This window comes from Panthera tigris, chromosome B1, assembly GCF_018350195.1.
Source record: "Panthera tigris isolate Pti1 chromosome B1, P.tigris_Pti1_mat1.1, whole genome shotgun sequence".
Classification (NCBI taxonomy): domain Eukaryota; kingdom Metazoa; phylum Chordata; class Mammalia; order Carnivora; family Felidae; genus Panthera; species Panthera tigris.
This window is the reverse complement of record NC_056663.1, coordinates 49,375,355-49,397,098: the sequence shown is the minus strand read 5'-3', so window position 1 is coordinate 49,397,098 and position 21,744 is coordinate 49,375,355. Positions and strand designations below refer to the sequence as shown.

Genomic DNA, 21,744 nt, shown 5'->3' with positions numbered 1-21,744 from the left:
TTATCTTTGTGTAAACACTTATGAAATCTCCAGGGTCACTTTCTGCTGGAGCAGAAAGGGGTGGCTAAGGGACAGAAACGAGAGGGAGCCTTTTCACTGAATAATTCCTTTTGTATTTTTAAAAATGTGAACTATGGAAAACAAGTAAAAAGTGAAATTCCATATATAAGAGAAAAAGTCCAATGGTTTTCTGGCTGCTGACCTCTTCCCGAAAAGGCTGACTGCTTCAAAAGAAGCCTGCTTGCTGTTCTGCTTGCACTCTTGCCCCCACTCTAATCCTTTAACCACACAGCCATCAAATGATCTCTTAAAACCCTATACTGGATCGCATCATTCCCCTGCTTTCAACCTTAATGGCTTTTCATGACACCTGTAACAAAATCCAAACTCTATGTCCAGCTTACAACCTATTTCATCTGTCTCTCCAATCTCATCCTTCCCCTTACCCACTATGTCCTGGAACACCCCACTGTCATTCCTACCATGGCTCCTTGTTCTAGCTATCCTCTCTGCTGGGAATGCTCTCTGCTGATATTCTTGCATGGCTCCTTCTTGTCATTCAAGACTCAGTTTAAGTATCATCTCCTCAGTCACTTCCTAACTACCAAGGCTAAAGTATCTACTCAGTTTCTACAAACCTCACTTGATTTTACTTCTCTACTTAGCATTTACTGGTAGTACCTGATATTTTCTTCTTGTTTCTTTATTGTCTATCTCTTATTATTAGAATGTAAATTCCATAAGATTAGGGACTTTATCCATTTTTCACTGTTGAAGAAGCACTATGATATCATGGTGAGGAACACAAAATTCAAAACCTGGCTCTGTCACTAATTAGCAGTGTATCTCTGGGCCAATTGTTTAGGGCCTCTAAAGCCTGTTTCCTTATTCATAAAGCCAGGATAATAGTGCCTGCCTTCAAGGTGCTGCTATAAGGTTTAAAGTTGTGAAGACTTATAATAGTTTAACATACAGTAAGAACAAGTGCTTATGTTAAGTATTTCTCCAGTGACTAGAGCAATATACGTAGACACTCAGCAAATATTTAATGGATGAACTTCTGTAATCAGGAGAAAAATTAAAAATAAAAATAATTTAAGAAAGTCAGTACTTGTAAGAGCACACTATAGGTAAAGTATGATGTCAAACTTCCTCAGGACAACCTCATATTACTTTACCTCATATCCAGTATAAGACTGGGTTGAATATTCAAAATCTGAATCAGGTCCACCAGGGCAGTATCTGCCAATACAACCAAAGAATTAAGATGTCAGATACAAAATTTACTTCAACAGTCTAGTTCAAGTATCTGCAGTCTCCATAAAATTCTGAGAGCAAACAAGTTTCATATTCAAATCCTAATCGAAGAGCCTACGTTTAAAGTATCTACAATTAATATATTTTCTACTGACAAGTAAACACAATAAACATATGAGGAACATCATAGTAGTCATTTTCAGAATATTGCAGTCACTATTATTTCAGAGATTTACACTTTTAGGGGCAAGTAACAGCACCTAACTTTTCCTAGGTTTAGAATGATACTCACAGTGCTCTCTTGGTAACTATACTTAAGAAAATCTTTCATTTAATCTTCCTACCTAGAATCATGCATTCTGCCTATTTTTCCAATTATCTAAATTTAAGAAGTTTAAAGGTTATTTATAGAGATAACTTTTTAATTTGATTCTTTTCTGATCCAAACTCATTTGAATTGCTGACAGAATTTAGGCAGTTCATATCTCCTTGTTTCATTTATCAAGTTAATAGACTTTTAGTCTTTCACGTTCTATAACAATGTATTTTTTATTGTTTACTGCAACATATTAAAATATATATTTCAGTTTTAAAGCACTGAAACATCCTATCAATGGCTGCTTGTTTCAAAGAACTAACTTATGCATCTACTGGATCAAAGTTTTAAATATTACCAGCATGCACTGATTAAGGCTCTAGGGAATTAACTAATTCAATTAAAGCGCGCGCGCGCACACACACACACACGCGCGCGCGTGCGCACACACACACACACACACACACACACACACACGCTTGAAGAAAATCATCATACTTACACACATATATTTCCTGTAAAACTGATGTGTGGGCATCTGTGGGGTTTGCACATCACAGCCACAACAGCAATCTACAAAAGATTAATAAGAAAGCTATTATGGAATAATGAATACACAATGCTGAAGAGTGGTTATCTCCCAGGAGGCAGAGGAATGCAATCAGAGAATGGCACATAAGGGACTTCAAAGTATTGGTAATACTGTATTTCTTGAGCTGAGCTATGGGCATAAGGGTGATCTCTTTTTGATGTTTTTAGTCTCTAAAATATACATATGTATTTATATACTAGCTATTAAATAGTAATATTTTACAATAAATTAAGTGCAAAATAAGGCATTAATCATTTTCAAAGTCACAGTGATTCTCTTACTCTGATTTATTTTACTAAAATACCCTACAAGAAAAAAATTATGCAAGTCTACAAAATTGTATCTAAATGCATTAATTGAATATATATAAAACTGTAACTCAGCCTCCTCATGGACATATTAGATCTCAATATTCAGAGCAGACACTATTAAACTAGGAGCTACACTTCACAGAGTGTGTGCAAAATATTCTCAGAAGAGTCTGTCAGAGCCCTCCTGGGGTGAGGACATTATGTGCTTGAGAAAGAGGGTGATAACAGAGACAGAAGTATGGTTACATATGGGGGGAGTTGGCCAAATAAGGCTATAGACTAAGGTGAATGCAAGCCAGGTTTCTTACTATCAGAGAAGGAAGCTATAAATATAGAAAAGGACAGAACTTGGATGGAATGGAAGGTATTGCTGTGAACTCATAGTTTTCGATAAATACACTGATATGCAAATAAATATAAATGCAAAGGTGTTAGTATACGTATATGCAGGTGTATATGTATACATACAAATATACTTCCTTGCTTGGTCCACTAGAGGGTCTAGGAGCAGCAACACTCTAATAGCAATGAGTATATCTAGCACTCAGATCTTGGTTTCTAAATACCCATCTCCAGTGAAAGAAACCAGGGCTCTTTAGAGAAATGGCTGATTCCAGACCTGGGGCAAAGAAATGACAAAAGAGCCTGAAACATTTTATTATGACAGAAAGCTAGAAACTGCTCAAAGAATGATGGAGACATTTAAAAAAGACACAAAAACCAGCTTGAAAGGGCTCTCTCACTGGTCAAATCAAGGATCATTTGTACATCAAAATAAATAATGATAGTAACAGACTATAACCCACCAAATAGGAAACCATTAATCCACTCATACAAATAAATGAATGAGTAAACTGAAAATCTGATGAGTTACAGAAAACTTACATAGCTTCAAAGTACTTCACCACACAAAACTTAATTACAAAGTGGAAAAGATTAACTTCACAGAGGAGAAGCCTGGAAGACACTACCTTGATCAAAATGAACAATATCAGAAAGAAGAACAAAGATGGAGGTATCATACTTCCTGATTTCAAACTATACTACACAATATGATATTGGCACAAAAACAGACACATAGATCAAAAAAAGCAGAGAGCCCAGAAATAAACCCCTCATGCATGGTCAATTAATTTACAACAAAGGAGCCAAGAATATACAATGGGGAAAGGACAGTCTTTTCAATAAATGGTGTCGGGAAAACTGGACATCCACATGCAAAAGAATGAACTAGACCATTATCTAGCATGACACACAAAAATTAGTTCAAAATGGATTAAAGACTTGAATTAAGACCTGAAACCATAAAACTTCTAGAAAAAAAATGCAGGCAGAAGCTCCCTGACATTGGTCTGGGTATTGAATTTGTGGATCTGACTCCACAAGCAAAGGCGACAAAAGTACAAAAATAAGTAAGTGGGACTACATCAAACTAAAAAGCTTCTGCACCATCATAGGAAACCATCAATAAAAGGAAACCATCAACAAAAGGAAAAGACAACCTACTGAATGGGATAAAATATTTGCAAGTCATATATCCAATAATTAATATCCAAAATATATTAAAAAACTCAACTCAATACAAAAACCAATCTGATTAAATAATAAGCAGAGAACTTGAACATTTTCCCAAAGACATACAAATGGCCAGCGGGTACATGAAAAGATGTTCAACTAATGTTGATGTTCACTAATTATCAGGGAAATGCAAATCAAAACCATGAGATATTATTGTTAGAATGGCCATTATGAAAAAAAACAAGAAATAACAACTGTTGATGAGGATATGGAGAAAAGGGAACCTTCATGCACTGCTGGTGGGAATATACATTGGTGCAGCCACTACTGAAAACACTATGGAGGTTAAAATTAAAAACAGGTCTACCATATGATCTGGCTATTCCACTTCTGAGCATTTATCCTAAGAAAATGAAAATACTAATATGAAAAGATAAAAAGATATATGCACCCCTATGTTTACTGCCACACTGTTTACAATAGTTAAGATATGGAAATAACCTAATTACCCATCAATGGATGAATGGATAAAGAAGGTGCGATATAGATGTATATACAGTGGAATACTGCTCGGTCATAAAAAAGAATGAAATCTTGCCATTTGTGATAACATGGATGAACCCTGAGGGTATTAAATGGTAGATGAAATGAGTCAGAGAAAGACAATACCATATGACCTCACTTATATGTGGAATATAAAAAAGAAAACAAAACAAAACTCATATATACAGAGAACGGACTGGTGGTTATCAAGGAGGGAGGGGGCTGGGAGAGGGACAAAACAGGTGAAGTGGGTCAGTTGTATGGTGATGGATGGTAACTAAACTTATTGTGGTGGTTACTTTGTAGTGTATACAAATATCAAATTATTATCTTATACACCTGAAGCTAATATAATGTTATATAGAAATTTTATCTCAATAAAAATGTTACAATAGCAATTTACCTCAATGAAAAGAAAGAACATTATCCATGACAGGACAAATTGAAACTATATATATATATATATATATATATATATATATACACACACACACATGTATATATATATATATATGTATATATATGTGTGTGTATATATGTGCGTGTGTATACACATATGTATACATATATATACACGTATATATACACGTGTATATACACATACAAACACACATATATATGTATATATACATATATACATATACATATACATGCACACATATATATGTATGTGTGTATATATGTATATATACACACATACATATATATACACACACATACATATATACACACACACACCACCTGATAGGATACAATAAGAATACATTATCACTTCTGTGATGTTCCAATGCTAAAGATGTACAACCTGAACCTAATTATGAGGAAACATCTGACTAAGCCAAATTGAGGAACATGCTACAAAATAACCTGCCTGAAATCTTCAAAAGTGTTAAGGTAATGAGGGCAAGGAAAGGCAGGAAGTGCCCAGAGTGAAGAGACAAGACAACCAAATGCAACATGGGATTCTGAACTGGGATCTGTAGGTCACTACTGAAATAGTGGGTGAAACTTGAACGAGATCTGAGGATGAGATGACAGTATTTATCAGTGCTAAATTCCTGACTTTGATGCTGTATTGTGGTGATTTAAGAAATGTCCTTGTTTGTAGAAAATGCATACTAAAGTATTCAAAGGCAACTTACTTTGCAACTTACTCTTAAGTGGTTCAGGGGGAAAATGTTCTTTATATTGGACCTTCAACTTTTCTGTAAGTTTGATTATTCTTCATAATAAAAATTATTAAAATTTAAAGCATTAAATAGTGATCTACAGAAAGTCCAAAATTTCAAAAAAAATGCAATTCTGAATGAAAAATTTAGATTTTCAAACAAATGTTTTTAATACAAGCCACTGATGAGATCAGTCTAACTCAACAATTGAGGGCCCAGTACATGGGCCAGGTTCTGAGCTACACAGAGCAAATGGGCCTTGAGACCACAAAAATATTGCACTGTTTCTGTCCTCTGAAAACATACCTATCTAGGTGAGGAAGACACATAGAAAAAGGCTATTTTGGAACCACATGGTAAGAAGCATGTATAAAATACCAGGAATGCCAAAGAAGGCAATTAGCCCTGACCAGGGAAGTCAGAGAAGCCTTCCAGAGATGCTGATTAGGGTTAAGTCAAGAGGATAGGGTAAGGTAGGGCCAGGGAAGTAAAGCGCAGTAGTTTTCGAAGAGTTTTTAAGCAGCAGAACTCTCCTTTCAAGTAACATTTTACTTAAAACCTCAATTTATAAATGAGATAAAAGCTACAGCCCTGGGTGAAACAGCGATGTCCCTGCTCCTGTGGTTTCACTACTTATTATGCCCCACAGTAGCTTCAAAAGGCTTCTACGGAATTCAAGTTTTATAGAGTACAGTTTAAAAATTACTGGTAAAATAGAAAAAGCGATGACTTCGGATTCAGTCAGAGAGATGTAAGTTTGAATCTTTTCTTTGCCCCTTACTGTGAATTTTCCTATTTGGTAAAATGTAAGCAATAGCACTTACCTCTCAAAACTGTTTTGAGGATTAAATCAGAAACACAATAGCCAGTATGTAAGAGGTGGGCAACATATGGTAGCTATTATTATATTTAATGTTGATAGGAAGAAGAAGAAGAGGAGGAGGAGGAGGAGGAGGAGGAGGAGGAGAGGAGTAATCATGGCATTCTAAGCAAAACAAACACAAAAACTCAAATACAAACTCAAAATGGATTACAGATCTACATGTAAAGTCAAAACTATAAAACTTCTAGAAGATAATACAGGAGAAAACCTAGGTCACCTTGGGTTTTACAATGAGTTTTTAGATCAACACCAAAAGAAAGATCCATGAAAGAAAAAATTAGTAAGTTGGACTACATTAAAATTTGGAAGTTCTGCTCTGAGAAACTCTTAAGAGAATGAAAAGACCCATACTCAGAGAAAACATATGCAAAACACATGTCTGATAAAAGATATGTATCATAAATATACAAAGAACTCTTACAGTTTTAGAATAGGAAAACAACCCAGTAGGAATAGAGCAAAAGATCCAAACAGACACCCCATCAAATAAGATATACCAATGACAAATGAGAATACGAAATTCTAGGTATTTACCCAAATGAGTGGAAAACTTAGGTGTACACAAAACTCTTCAGACAATGTTTATAGCAGCATTGTTCATAACTATCAAAATTTAGAAGTAACCTAGATGTCTTTCAACAGGAGAATGGATAAACTGTGGTAAAGACAGTGGAATATTGTGCACTTCTAAAAGGAAATGAACTGTATCAAGCCACTAAAAAGACATGGCATAGCTTTAAATGCATATTGCTAAGTGAAAGAAGGCAATCCGAAAAGGCTATGCATACTGTTTGATTCCAACTACATGACATTATGGAAAAGGTGAAACTATAGACAGTAAATAAATCAGTGATTGTCAGAAGTTTGGAACACAGTAAAGGATGAATAGGGGAGCTTTAGGGCAGGGGAAATATTCCATATGATCCTGTAATGGTGGATACATGACATTATGCATTTTCTAAAACCCAAAGAATACACACCACTATAAGTGACCCTAATATAAACTATAGGCTTCATTTAATAACAAGGTAGTAATACTGGTTTACCAATTATAACAAATGTACCAAATCAATGCAAGGGCAACCTGGGAAGGGAGGAAAGGAAGTATATGGGAACCCTGTGTACTTTCTGCTCATTTTTTAGGTAAACCTAAAACTGCTGTTAAAAAAAGTAAAAAATCACCACTAGAGTAATAGCAGGAATAAAAGCATGAAGGATAGGATGCATAGCAGACAGGGAATACAGTCAGCTGTATATGTACCTCTGATACTTTTATATTTTTAATTTTTAAAAAATTTTTATTTTAATTCCAGTTAGTTAACATCCAGTGCTGTATTAGTTTCAGGTATACAATAGGGTGATTCAACAATTCTATTCATCATCCAGTGCGTGTCACAAATGCACTCCATAATCCTCATCACCTATTTACCCATCCCCCCAAACCCCTTCCCTCCAGTAACAATCAGTTTGTACTATATACTTAAAGTCAGTTTCTTCATTTGTATCTCTTTTTCCCTTTGCTCATTTGTTTCTTAAATTCCACATACGAAATCATATGGTATTTGTCTTTTTCTTATTTCACTTAGCATTATACTCTCTAGCTCCATCCATGTTGTTGCAAATGGCAAGATTTCTCATTTTTTATGGCTGAATAATATTCCAGCATGCATGCGTGCGCGTGTGTGTACACACACCATATCTCTATCCACTCATTGATCAACAGACACTTGGGCTGCTTTCACAATTTGGCTATTGTAAATAATGCTGCAATAAACAAGGGGTGCATGTACCCTTTTGAATTAGTGTTTTTGTATTCTTTGGGTAAATACCCAGTAGTGTGATTCCTAGATCATAGGGTAGTTCCATTTTTAAATTTTTGAGGAACCTCCCTACTATTTCCCATAGTGGCTGCACCAGTTTGTATTTCCACTAGCAGTACAAAAGGGTTTGTTTTTCTCCACATCCTTGCCAACACCTGCTATTTGTGTTGTTGATTATAGCCATTCTAACTGGTGTGAGGAGATAACTCATTGTAGTTTTGATTTGCATTTCCCTAATAAGTGATGATGAGCATCCTTTCATGCATCTGTTGGCTATCTGGATGTCTTCTTTAGAGAAATGTCTGTTCATGTCTTCTGCCCATTTTTAATTGGATTATTTGTTTTTTGGGTGTTGAGTTTTACCAGTTCTATATATATTTTGGATACTAACCCTTCATCGGATATGTCATTAGTAAATATCTTCTCCCATTCAGCAGGTTGCCTCTTAGTTTTGTTGACTGTTTCCTTTCATGTGCAGAAGCTTTTAATTTTGTTGTAGCCACAACAGTTTATTCTTGCCTTTGTTTTCCTTTTCTCAGAAGACTAGAAAAAAGTTGCTACGGGCGATGTCAAAGAAGTTGCTGCCGGTGTTCTCTTCTAGGATTTTTATGGTTTCAGGTCTCACATTTAGGTCTTTAATCCATTTTGAATTTATTTTTGTGTATGGTGTAAGTGGTCCAGTTTTCCCAACACCATTTCTTCAAGAGACTTTCACCCAATGGATATTCTCTCCTGTCCTATCAAACATTAATTGACCATACAGTTGTGGGTTTATTTCTGGGTTTCCTATTCTGTTCCATTGATCTACATGTCTATTTTTGTGCCAGTATCATGCTGTTTTGATTACTACAGCTTTGTAATGTAACTTGAAATCTGGAACTGTGATGCCTCCAGCTTTGCTTTTCTTTTTCAAGACTGTTTTGGCTATTTGGGGTCTTTAGTGATTCTATACAAATTTTAGGATTGTTTGTTCTATTTCTGAGAAAAATGTTATTGGTATTTTCATAGGGACATTAAATGTGTACATTGTTTTAGGTGTATAGAGATTTTAACAATATTTATTCTTCTAATCCGTGACCATGGAGTGTCTTTCCTTTCTGTCACCTTCAATTTCTTTCATCAGTGTTTTACAGTTTTCAGCGTATAGATCTTTCATCTCTTTGGTTAGGTTCATTTCTAGGTATTTTATTATTTTTGGCGTCATTGTAAGTGGGATTGTTTTCTTAATTTCACTTTCTGATCCTTCATTATTGGTGCATAAAAATGCACCATATTTGTATCTTGCAACTTTAACGAATTTGTTTATCAGTTCTAGCAGTTTTTCGGTGGCCTTTTGGGTTTTCTACGTAGAGTATCATGTCATCTGCAAATAGTGAAAGTTTTACTTCTTCCTTACTGATTTGGATGCCTTGCATTTCTTTTTGTTGTATGATTGCTGCTGCTAGGTCTTCTAGTACTATGCTGAATAAGAGACTACATCCTTATCTTGTTCCTGACTTTAGGGGAATCTCTCAGTTTTTCCTCATTAAAGATGAATGTTAGCTGTGGGTTTTTCCTATATGGCCTTTATTATGTTGAGGTATGTTCTCTCTAAACCTACTTTGTTAAGGGCTTTATATCATGAATGTTGTATTTTGTCAAATGCTTTTTCTGGGTTTACAGAAATGATCACATGGTTCTTTTCCTTTCTCTACTGATGTGATGTACCGTGTTGATTTGCGAACACTGAATCACCCTTGAAATCCAGGAATAAATCCCGCTTAATCATGGTGAATGATTTTTAATATATTGTTGGATTTGGTTTGCTAGTATTTTGTTGAAGATTTTTGCATCTATGTTCATCAGGAATATTGGCCTATAGATCTCTTTTTTAGTGGTGTCTTTATCTGGTTTTGGTATCAGGGTAATATTGGTTTCATAGACTAGACTTGGGAGTTTTCCTTCCCTTTTGTTTTTTGAAATAGTTGGAGAAGAATAGGTATTAACTCTTCTTTAAATGTTTGGTTTGCCTATGAAGCCTTCTGGTCCTGGACTTTTGTCAGATTTTTTATTACTGACTCAATTTCTTTGCTGGTAATTGGTCTATGCAAATTTCTTCCTGTTTCAGTTTTGGTAGTTTATATGTCTCTAGGAATTTTTTTCTTGTAGGCTGTCCAATTTGTGGGCATATAGTTCTTCATAATATTCTCATATAATTGAATTTCTGTTGCTTTGTTATTTCTCCTTTCTCATTTGTGATTTTGATTCCTTTCTCCTGTTTTTCCTTGATAAGTCTGGCTAGAAGTTTATCAATTTTACTGATTTTTTTTCCCCAAAGAACCAGCTCCTGGTTTCATTAATCTGTTTTATTGTTTTCTTAGTTTCTATATCATTTATTTCTGTTCTAATCTTTATTATTTCCGTCCTTCTGTTGGTTCTAGGTTTCATTTGTTCTTTTTCTAGCTCTTTTGGTGTAAGTTTAGGTGGTTATTTTGAGATTTTTCTTGCTTCTTGAGGTAGGTCTGTATTGCTATAAACTTCCCTCTTAGAACTGCTTTTGCTGCATCCTAAAGGTTTTGGATCATTGGGTTTTCATTTTTGTGTTCATGTATGTTTTATTTTTTCTTTTACTTCCTGGTTGGTCCATTTATTCATTGTTTAGCACGTTATATAACCTCCATGTATTTGTGGTCTTTCCAGATTTTTTTCTTGTGGTTGATTTCTAGTTTCACACCATTATGGTCAAAAAAGATGCATGGCAGGTCTTCAATCTTCTTGAATTTGTTGAGGCTTGCTTTTTGGCCTAACGTGAACTATTCTGGAGTATGTTCCATGTAAACTTATTTTTTATTTCTCTTTACTTTTTATTTCTTTATTTCTTTCTTTTTTTATTCTATTTTAGGATGGAATGTTCTGAATATATCTGTTAAGTCCACCAGCTCCAGTGTGTCATTCAAAGCCACTATTTCCTTGTTGCTGGTTGGATGATCTGTCCAATGATGTAAGTAGGCTGTTAAAGTTCTGTACTTTTATTGTATTACTATGGGTTAGCTCTTTATGTTTGTTATTAACTGTTTCATATATTTGGGTGCTCCCATGTTGGGTGCATATTTACAACTGTTATATCTTCTTATTGAATGTCTCCTTTATTATTATATAGTGTCCTTGTCTCGTTACAGTTTCTGTTTTAAAATCTATTTTGTCTGATACAAATACTGTTACTCTGGCTTTCCTTTGACATCCATTTGTATGATAGATGTTTCTCCATCCCCTCACTTTCAGTCTGCAGGTGTCTTTAGGTCTAAAATGAATCTCCTGTAAGCAGCGTATAGGTGAGTCTTGTTTTTTAATCCATCCTGTCACCGTATGTCTTTTGATTGGAACATTTAGTCCATTTATATTCAAAGTGATTATTGATGGATATGTATTTATAGCCATTTTATTACTTGTTTTGTGGTTGTTCCTGAAGTTTTTTTCTGATCCTTTCTTTTTTCTCTTTCATGGTTTGCTAGTTTTCTTTAGTGATATACATTTGGATTGCTTTCTCTTTATCCTTTGCATATCTATTAGTAATTTTTGATTTGTGGTTACCATTAGGTTTGTATGTAACATCTACAGCATACAGCAGTCTATATTAAGTTGATGGTGGTTTTAGTTTGATTCCATTCTTTACTCCTCTTCTCTACAGGTTTTAGGTATATGGTGAATATTTATATCCTTTTATTTGTGAGTTCCTTAACTGATTTTTGAGACAAATATTCATTGTTACTGCTTTTGTGTTTCTTACCTATATACTGCCACTTTTGGTCTTTTCTTTCCACTCCAAGAGTCCTCTTGAATGTTTCTTTTAAGGCTAGTTTAGTGGTCACAAACTCCTTTAGTTTTTGTTTGAGAAACTCTTTATCAAGTCTTCTTCTATTCTGAATGACAGTCTTACTGCATAGGGTACTCTTGGCTGCAGATTCTTCCTATTCAGCACTTTGAATATCATGCCACTCCCTTCTGGCTTGCAAGGTTACTGCTGAAAAATCTGATAGCCTTACGGGTTTTACTTGTATATAACTGTGTTTTCTGTTGCTGCTTTTAAGATTTTTTTTAACCATTACTTTTTTAATTTTAATTTTAATTACAGTATGTCTTGTCTTAGATCTGCTTTTGTTGCGGGTTCTCTGTGCCTCCTGGATGTAGATACCTGTTTCCTTCCCCAAATTAGGGAAGTTTTCAGCTATTGTTTCTTTAAATAAATTCTCTGCCTCCCCTTTCTCTTCTTTTTCTGAGCCTCCTATAATATGAATGTTAGTTATTATGTTTGATGGAGTCACTGAGTTCCTTAAGTCTATTCCAATTTTGCATAATTTTTTTCCTCTCTTTTGTTCAGCTTGATTACTTTCCATTATTTTGTTTTGTAGGTCATTAATCTGTTCCTCTGCTTCTTCCAGCCTGCTGTTCATTCCATCCAGCTTGTTTCTCATTTCATTTATTGAGCCCTTTATCTCTGCTATGTTATTCCTGAAATCTGTGTCAAATATCTCACTCATGTCTTCCAGTCTTTTCTCAAGTCCAGTGAATATCATTACAATCATTGTTTTAGGTGTGTTACTCATATTTGTTTTGCTTAGATCTCTGGCCATGGCCTTGTCCTGTTCTTTCATTTGGGATAAATTTCTCTGTCTTCTCATTTTGTCTAAGTCTGTGCCTCTTTCTGTATGTTAGGTAAGTCAGCTACATCTCCTTTTCTTAAGGGTAATGGCCTTATGAAGATGAGGTCCTGTACTGCCCTGCTGTGTACAGTCCACTGTTCCCCAGGGCCAGGTGCTTCTGGGAACGTCTCCAAAATGTGCTGCATTTGGTGTGTTATTTTGTCCTGGCTACTCTATACTTCAGGCCAACTGTCTGCAGAGGCTCTCTTTGCCTTTTGTGAACAGTGTTTGGTCCCTGACCTGAATGTGGCGTGTGTTTTGTTTTTTTTTTTCCAGAAAAAGGAATTTTGGCTTTTTATTCCTTTTAAGACTTTCTGTAGTTAACTTTTTTCTTGCTTTACCATTCACTTTGGATTTGCATTACCTCAACTCTGTGGAGATAAGACAAGGACAGAGAGTCCTCATTTAGAAATCATTTCCTAATTTTACATTTTAAGAGTCAATATTTAAAAAAGAAAAACCTTCTTAACCTCCCCAACCCCACACCCGCTCCTGAATAATCTAGTTTAATGCAGGCCTATAAATTTTTTCATCAAAAAACACTTAAGTAACAAGAATTGTTGTTTAAAAAATTTATGTAGGGAAATTAAATTTCCAGTCATTTTACCCCTATAACAGATGGAACTCAAGTATTTGATATCAATTAGCACATCACCTTTTAGTTGTTCTGTTAGCATGTTGGCTGAGAGTCTTCTTAATCGCTCCTTTCTTCTCTTTGATACTGTCTATACTCTGGCTTCAGCTCCCGTGTGTTTTTGTGGACTCCTTTTACATTCTGAACACCAATTTCTTTCAAGATTTCCTTTAGGTACCCCACAAGTTGTTTTGTGATGTCCACCAAATCCTTAAGATTGTAATACTGATGTTTCTCAAATGCTGAAAATAACATGTCTAAAACATGTTGTTTATCAGCTTGAGCTCGTTTTCCATCTTTCTTTTTCCTTTCATATTCAATATTGTATTGATGATTAGCAACAGGTTTATAATTCGTTGTCACAACTTTGTCCAGTTGTGATAGCCTTACAGGTTTGGAAGATTCTTCTATTTTCAATCTCTTTAATCTCATGTAGTTTTCACTGGCAGCAGGTTGGCATTCAGCTCTTTGTACGACTATTCCTTCCAATGAAAGTTTATTTGATGAGCCTCTCAGTAAAGACTGTTAAAGTCTGTCCTCCAACACTTTGTAAGACAAATGGATGTTCTCTAGGAGTGCTGACAGAAGCTGGTTTTCTGCCAATATCATGACTATTTGCAAGAGCCTCATTCAGAGTAAATGACACCTCAGTCCTTCCTTGATTCTTAGCAATCTGCAGTTTCCCAACTTTACCTCTTTCAGAGGCTTCGGCCCATTGCTAGGACGAGTATTTAGGGAAACTTGATGAGCCATACTCTGGTGTTCTGTTTGGCTCCGGTCAAATCGAGTTCTTCAAGTTTGGCCATCAGTCTGTTGACGGTAGAGGCGAATAGGCCAGAGCAGCAGCCCGGGAGCCTGGGGTCCTGTGGCATGAAGGACTGGGGAACTTGGTACGCCACGACCAGAGGCTGACTGTGAAGAAGCGGAGTCCACCTGCCAGGATATTGGGAATCCCCAGAAAGCGAATGTGGCATGTTTTAACTAGGTATACTCTGGTCTGCTTGTGAAATGAGACCTGTTGCCACTGCTGCCAGAACGGAGGCTCCACAAAAGTCCCAAGTCAGGAGACACAGTATAAGCAGGAGTATGAGCCAGTCTCGTGGGGGAAGGCACTGGCCACGCCAGGACTGAGGCAAGCAAGGCTGGGAAAGGCAGTTCCCGTGGAGTCCAGGGAGGTGGAGCTTGGTGTAAACAAGTTAGGTGGCGAGTACGGGCACTGTGCTGGTTGCTGCAGGTGGCCCTATGCTTATGCTGAGGGATGGGGGAAGGAAATGGCACTGGCCAGTTCCTTTGTTCCTGGAGGGGTTTCTCCTTGAACTCTGCCTCTCTGGGATATGCTCCAAGATGAGCAAACAACCTCCCCACTGTGTGCCCCACACACTCTTGATATTGCTGTTTCCATGCTGTACATCACAGGTTGTTTGCCTGCCTTCTAGGAGCAATGCAATGCCTTCTGGGCTCTATCCCAGCCAAGCCCACTGACTTTTAAAATTCCAGGGTTTAAGTCCTACTGGTTGTAACAACTCCCAAAATTCAGCCCCTCTCACTTTCCAAGACTATTGCTGTGGGGATTTGTTTTCCCTGCAGGCTTCCCTGTGTGACAGTGTTACTCTGTCTCTTGCCTTTCTCTGTGACTGCAGCTCCCTCCCCACCACAGTGGCCATGATCTATTTATCTCCCAAAATACATCTCCGTACTTCTTACCTTCTTCAGTGTGGCTTCTTCTCTACCTTTAGTTGTATAGCTTGTTTTGCAATTCTTCAGGTCAATTTCTGAGGTACTTGGGATGATTTGATAGTTATCTACTTGTATTTGTGGAACGAGGTGAGTCGAGGGTCCTCCTGCTCTGACATCTTCCAACCTTCCCCTGTACTTCTGATATTTTTAACAGCTCACTCTGATGATATTGTCTTACCTGCACCAAATCCATCTTTGACAAAATAGACTAGTTAGGAAATGACTGAATAGTCTAAATAAGAAGTAATGAAGGCCAGGGGTACCTGGGTGGCTCAGTCAGTTAAGCATCCGACTCTTGGTTTTGGTTCAGGTCATCATCTCACAGTTCATGAGTTTGAGCCCTCCAAGAGGCTCTGTGCTGACAGCATGGAGCCTGCTTAGGATTCTGTCTCCCTCTCTCTCTGCCCCTCCCATCTGCTCTCTCTCTCTCTCTCTCCCCTTCTCAAAAATAAACATTAAGAAAAAAAAAAAAAAAAAAAGGATGGAGGCGAAAACATTCCTACTAGTGGTTGTGGAATGGACAATACATTTCACATCTTTTGGAAACTGAGTGGATGGAGGTACCATGAACTAAGATGGATGAGAAAGATGAATGAGCAATTTCGAGGTTAGTTTTGGTTATGTTATACTTGAGGGTATCCAGGCAGTCAGAAGAGAAAGGTTTGATAGGCCATTTGACATGAGACTGAAGGTTAGGGAGAGGTCAGAGCTGGAAGTCAGCACATAATACTTAGAAATGTCAATGGATGAGAACACAAGAAAGGGCATGTACAGTACTAAAAACAGTGGAGCCAGGTCCACAGAAAACATCAATTTTTAGAGGCAAGCAGGACAAGAATAGATCTCAAAGAAAGAAATAATCAGACGTAGGGTGAGAAGGACAGAGAATGGGGTCATGGAAGCCAGGTTTATCAGTCAGGTTGAAAGGTTGCTAAATCTTTGTCTTGCACAGCAGCAAGCTCATACCTAATGCTGAAAGCTAAGAATAGAAGACTTATCTATAAAGTGTGTTATTTAGGGATATGGAAGTAAATGCCAAGAAATCAGCTAAGAGTTAAAAGTGGTTGAGCTGAAGGGAAAAATGAGAGGTGAAGGGTTTGAAACTATAGTTGACCCTTGAACAAAGCAGGAGTTAGGGGCAATAACACCTCAACTCAGTTGAAAATTTGCATATAACTTTTGACTCCCCCAACACTTAACTACTTGAATAGTCTACTGTTGATTAGAAGCCTTACTGGTAAAAGAAACTGTCTATTAATACATATTTTGTATATGTATTGTATGCTATATTCTTACAATAAAATAAGCTAGAAAAAAGAAAATATCAAGAAAACCATAAAGAAAATACATTTACAGTACTATATACGTTGGAAAAAATCTGCCTATTAAGTGGACCCATGCAGTTTAAACCCACGTTGTTCAACTATATTAGTTTTTCTTAAAGAACTCTTTACACCAGGTATGAATAAATAAAACAAAAACACTGAAGTACAAAGGAGAAGAGACCAGGATTGGTGATACATTGTGTATAAAATTTTAGGGTTTAATTAGCCACAAATACAATCCAGGAGATATGGCCACCAAATAAGTCAACATAAACTGTAATTACTACAAGTATAATACTCCCATCCAAATAACAGACTGAAGTTCTATGATCATATCAGGAACACACAATTCAATTTTGAGTACCATGTTTTAAGAGGGTCCAAAATGTATCTTTCACACTTATTCTTTGTATCCTACAGCCCCTACCCTAATTCCAGCTCTTAACACATTTCACACCTAGATTAAACCAAGAGTATCTTAAATGGTCTTTTTGGCTCCAAGCTACTCTACATCTTGTAACAAAATTTTCTGAAAATCTGTTTTGTTCATATATCACTCTCCTTCTCAAATATCTTTAACAGTTTCTTATTATCCAGCTACTTTGCAGGACATTTAAGATCTTTTATAAGTTGATCCCAAACTAACTCTTCAACCTAATGTCCTGCTGCTTTCTCAAATGAATTATCAACTCTAGTCAGTCTGAGGTACTCATTGTTCCCTGCACATACCATACCTCTTATAACATCACTATCTGCGCCTTAGTTCCCTGTGCCCTTGCTCCCATTACTCAAGACTGTTCTTCTCTGTTTATATGAGCACTATTTATATGCCAAGCAAATGCCATGCTTTCTGTTGGGCTTTCCCTAGTCTCTTTTACTACCAGGCCACCTTTTCCTCTGGATTTCTATAGAGCTCCCAATTATGTTAGTCGCTTCACAAATACCATATATAGAATGACTTTGCACCATTAACTATCTTTTATATTTATTTATCTTTTAAAGTTTATTTTGAGAGAGAGCAAGAGAGCACGAGCAGGGGAGGGGCAAAGAAAGAGGGAGAGAGAATTCCAAGCAGGTTCCATGCTGCCAGCACAGAGCCTAATGCGGTGCTCAATCTCACAAACCATGAAATTATGACCTGAGCCAATATCAAGAGTTGGACACTTAACCGACTGAGCTACCCAGGTGCCCTCATTAACTACCTTTTAAAAGTAACTTCTACAGGGGTGCATGGGTGGCTCAGTCGGTTGAACATCCAACTTCAGCTCAGGTCATGATCTCACACTCCATGAGTTCGAGCCCCGCGTCTGGCTCTGTGCTGACAGCTCAGCGCCTGGAGCCCACTTCAGATTCTGTGTCTCCCCCTCTCTCTGCCCCTCCCCTGCTCATGCTCTGTCTCTGTCTCAAAAATAAATAAAAACATTAAAAAATAAATAAAGTAACTTTTACAAGTATCTATTGTATTGAAAGCCATGAGCTTAAAATGGCCAATAATATTTATCATATTGTGACAGTCACCAAGCCTCAATTTATACTTTTTTTTTTTTTTTTTAACGTTTATTTATTTTTGAGACAGAGAGAGACAGAGCATGAACGGGGGAGGGTCAGAGAGAGGGAGACACAGAATCGGAAGCAGGCTCCAGGCTCTGAGCTGTCAGCACAGAGCCCGACGCGGGGCTCGAACTCACGGACCGCGAGATCATGACCTGAGCCGAAGTTGGACGCTCAACCGACTGAGCCACCCAGGCGCCCCTCAATTTATACTTTTAAGGACATAAAAACATCATCTACTCCTTTAAGCACAATAAATGTTTTTCCTCACTATGCCCTCATAACATTCTGCACAGGTCTCTACTGTAGCACATGTTAAAATATATGAATTTTATTAAACCAAATCCTTCATTTTCACCTAACTGTGTATTAGCCGGAGGCAAGGATTTCTGGCAGAGCAGATATGCAACCAATGTTTCGTGAATCAAACCACTCACCCCACTGGCAGTTCTGATGGGTTTTGCCTTTAACTTGGGGACCAAAACCTTTCGATACTGAGGTGGGACTGCAGCAATGATATCCACCAGGCGGGGCTGTGCTGAAAGGCCATATTTAGCAGCTGTCCTGGTTTTCACCCTGAAAGTAAAGCATCCATCATTATCAAGATCATAAGATTTCAAGACAATCTACCAAAAGAATGACCTATAAATAACACCATCAACTCCTGTCATCCCCCTATCCTTTCACCAGGTGACAACACTGGCTTTAACATTTGTTGAACAACAGGAGAATAGAAGAAAATCAGGAAAATGCATCAATGACTTCTTCTTACCCTGGAGTACCAGAAAACAAGATGACTACAGAAAGGGTCCCAGGATAGTGACAGAAGGTAGGTCTCACTCAAATTAGTGCTCCAGCTTCATAGAATTCTACCCTTTTCTCAACCTTAACACCATAGCATCTAGGATCAGGGTAATTCTGTTGCAAGGGACTGTTCACTATATTGTAGGATGTTTAGCAGCATCACTGGCCTCTACTCACCAGCACCCCACTTCCCTTTATAACAACTAAAAAATGTCTTCTGACATTGAGAAATGTCCCCTGGGATGGTGGGGGGAGGGGGGGGAGAATGCCTGGTTGTAAGCCATGGTCTTAGACCAAAAATAAAAACAATCAAAAAACAATTTAAAGGAAAGGTATGCAGAACCAAACAGGAAATAAGGTACATACATTTTTAAAAGTGTTTTAAAATGTATTCTAAAATATTATAAACAACAGAACATAAAACATAAATACACTTTAAAATTTAGGAAGCAAACACTTGTGTTACTACACTCCAAGAAACAGAAAATGATCAGGATTTCAGAGGATCCATTTATCCCTTCCTGACTGTAACTCTATCCCTAATCCCTAGAAATAACCTTTAGTACAACTAATAATTCCTTGTTTTTCTTTACAGTTGAATCGGTTTCTTGTTTCTTTGCTGCTAGCAAACCCTAACAGTCACCTTAATTTCTGATTTTAGTCCATCTAAAATTATTGTGAGGTGTTTGCATCATTTTCAAGAACTGTTAACCCAGTACCTGATTCGTAGAGAGAACCTAAGTACTTGGTATGCCAGGAAGTATAAGGCATAGTTGTTTCATGCCCTATGTTGGCATTTTGCAGACAGGCATGCACAAAAATAAATGTGTAAGTGATAAAAACCTATGTGATACAACACACATACAATAATGAATGTGTTCAAAGCTCAAGAAAGGATCCCACTGTGTGCTGGGGAGATAGTCATGGAAAACAGGCACAGAAAAGAGTTGGCTTCAGACAGGCAGTAAAGACATGGCGATGCCACAGAGAGCAAACAGGTGGGCTTATGTGAAGCAGGAATGCACATATTTTAAAATATATGGGTAGATCTGACAGAAAGCAGATTTTCAGGGTAAAGGTACAGAAATTTAAAAAGTTGGGATAGTTGAAGCCAGATGGAGAGACTTTACATAATGGGCTGAGGAATTTGCACTTAATTCCATAAACACTGGGAACATGCTGAAAGTTTCTGTACAGGGAAATGACATGATAAAAGATAAAACGAGGAACAATTAACCCAGTAAGGGATAAAAAGAGGCTGAAAGTATTAGCTACTGCACTAGTCTAGAATTAAGTTTAAAAAGAGATGGTTAGGGAGTTGGCAGTGGAAATGAAAGGGAGAGTCATGATGAAGAGAGTAGGCAAAGTTAAATCCTAATTGGACCTAACGAAAACAATTTGAAGAGGACACTAGAGTTTCAAGCCTGGGTGAAGGTTAACACAATCAGGCAAAGAGGACATCTGCGTAGGGGCTGGTTTTAAGATGTTAGCGTTTACTTTAGATGTGCTAAATTAAAGAAACTGACAAAAATAAACAAAAAGTAGGAATGTTCACTAGAAATAAAAGACTCGTATAATTAGGGGGATAGCCAACACAGACAGAAAAGAAACTTCTAAACACATGGTAGAAAAATCAGTAAACTATAATCTCATAGTCAAGAAAGGATACTTATTTACTCCTTTAGCAAAAGTTTATTAAGTGCAATATTCCAAGGAAGTGAAAAAACACTGAAGTATCTCAAGTAACAGAAAATAGTCTTTAAAAAAAAGTCATGTGTGTGTGGTGATTAGATCACTGGTGAGTCACCTGAGAGCAGGGAGAAAACTCTTTCATTAGAGCGGATCTATATAGTGAATATCTAATGGAAAAAAAAGATGCAGAGATGAAGGTCTACTCTTACTTGAGGATGTAGCAAAGTCAACACTGAATGTGACTGTGGAAAGGAAATAAATGAACATGTCGAAGAGGCTGCAAAGTAGGAAAAGATCATGGACCTCAGAGGGAGTATTTTCATGAGAGACAGCTGCTGCTACTTCTGAGCCAGTAGGAGGAGAACAAGGATGTAAAGTAATGCAGCACAGAAGATAACATGGGCTCTGAAGACAGACGATCTAATTCCAAATCTCAGTTCTGCTGATTACTGAGACAGTAATCTGTCTCAGATTACACATCTGTCAAATGAGGGTGATATAAGTACCTACCTCACACAGTTTTTCATAGGACTGAGTTAATACAGACAATGAACTACTAACAGTGATTGGACCATAGTAAGCATCCAATAAATATTAGGAGCTATTAATATTATTAGGCTATGAGAGAATTTTGCCATAAATGAGGGCAGGGTAGAAAGCTAAATTTTCAACTAAAAACTAAAACATGAGACAGAAAACAAGAAGTATTTGATAATTTCATTAAAAAGGCCTACCACCTAAGAATAGGATTGCCTTTTTTTTTTTTTTATAAATCCACTTACTTATTTAGATCGATGTCTTTCCCCTGTTCGTGGGCTTCAATTAGTTGTTTAATAACATCTCCAATGGTCAGCATCATTAGCTCAGCAGGGCTGAGATCTCCTGGAAAGATATTTAACAGTGTTAAAAATCA

The 21,744-nt window shown here is 37.0% G+C and overlaps 1 protein-coding gene and 1 pseudogene across 1 annotated transcript in view; both read right to left on the bottom strand.

Annotated features, from left to right (window-relative positions):
- Nucleotides 1-21,744, bottom strand: part of ELP3 (elongator acetyltransferase complex subunit 3) — a 98,683-nt gene that overhangs the window by 73,840 nt on the left and 3,099 nt on the right. The window contains exons 2-5 of the mRNA XM_007097111.3: nt 21,614-21,713; nt 18,773-18,911; nt 2,076-2,146; nt 1,179-1,242 (exon numbers count right to left, since the gene is read on the bottom strand). Coding sequence (XP_007097173.1) covers nt 1,179-1,242; nt 2,076-2,146; nt 18,773-18,911; nt 21,614-21,713 — 374 coding nt within the window. The remainder of the gene's footprint in view (nt 1-1,178; nt 1,243-2,075; nt 2,147-18,772; nt 18,912-21,613; nt 21,714-21,744) is intronic.
- Nucleotides 13,578-14,687, bottom strand: LOC107181070 (annotated as a pseudogene).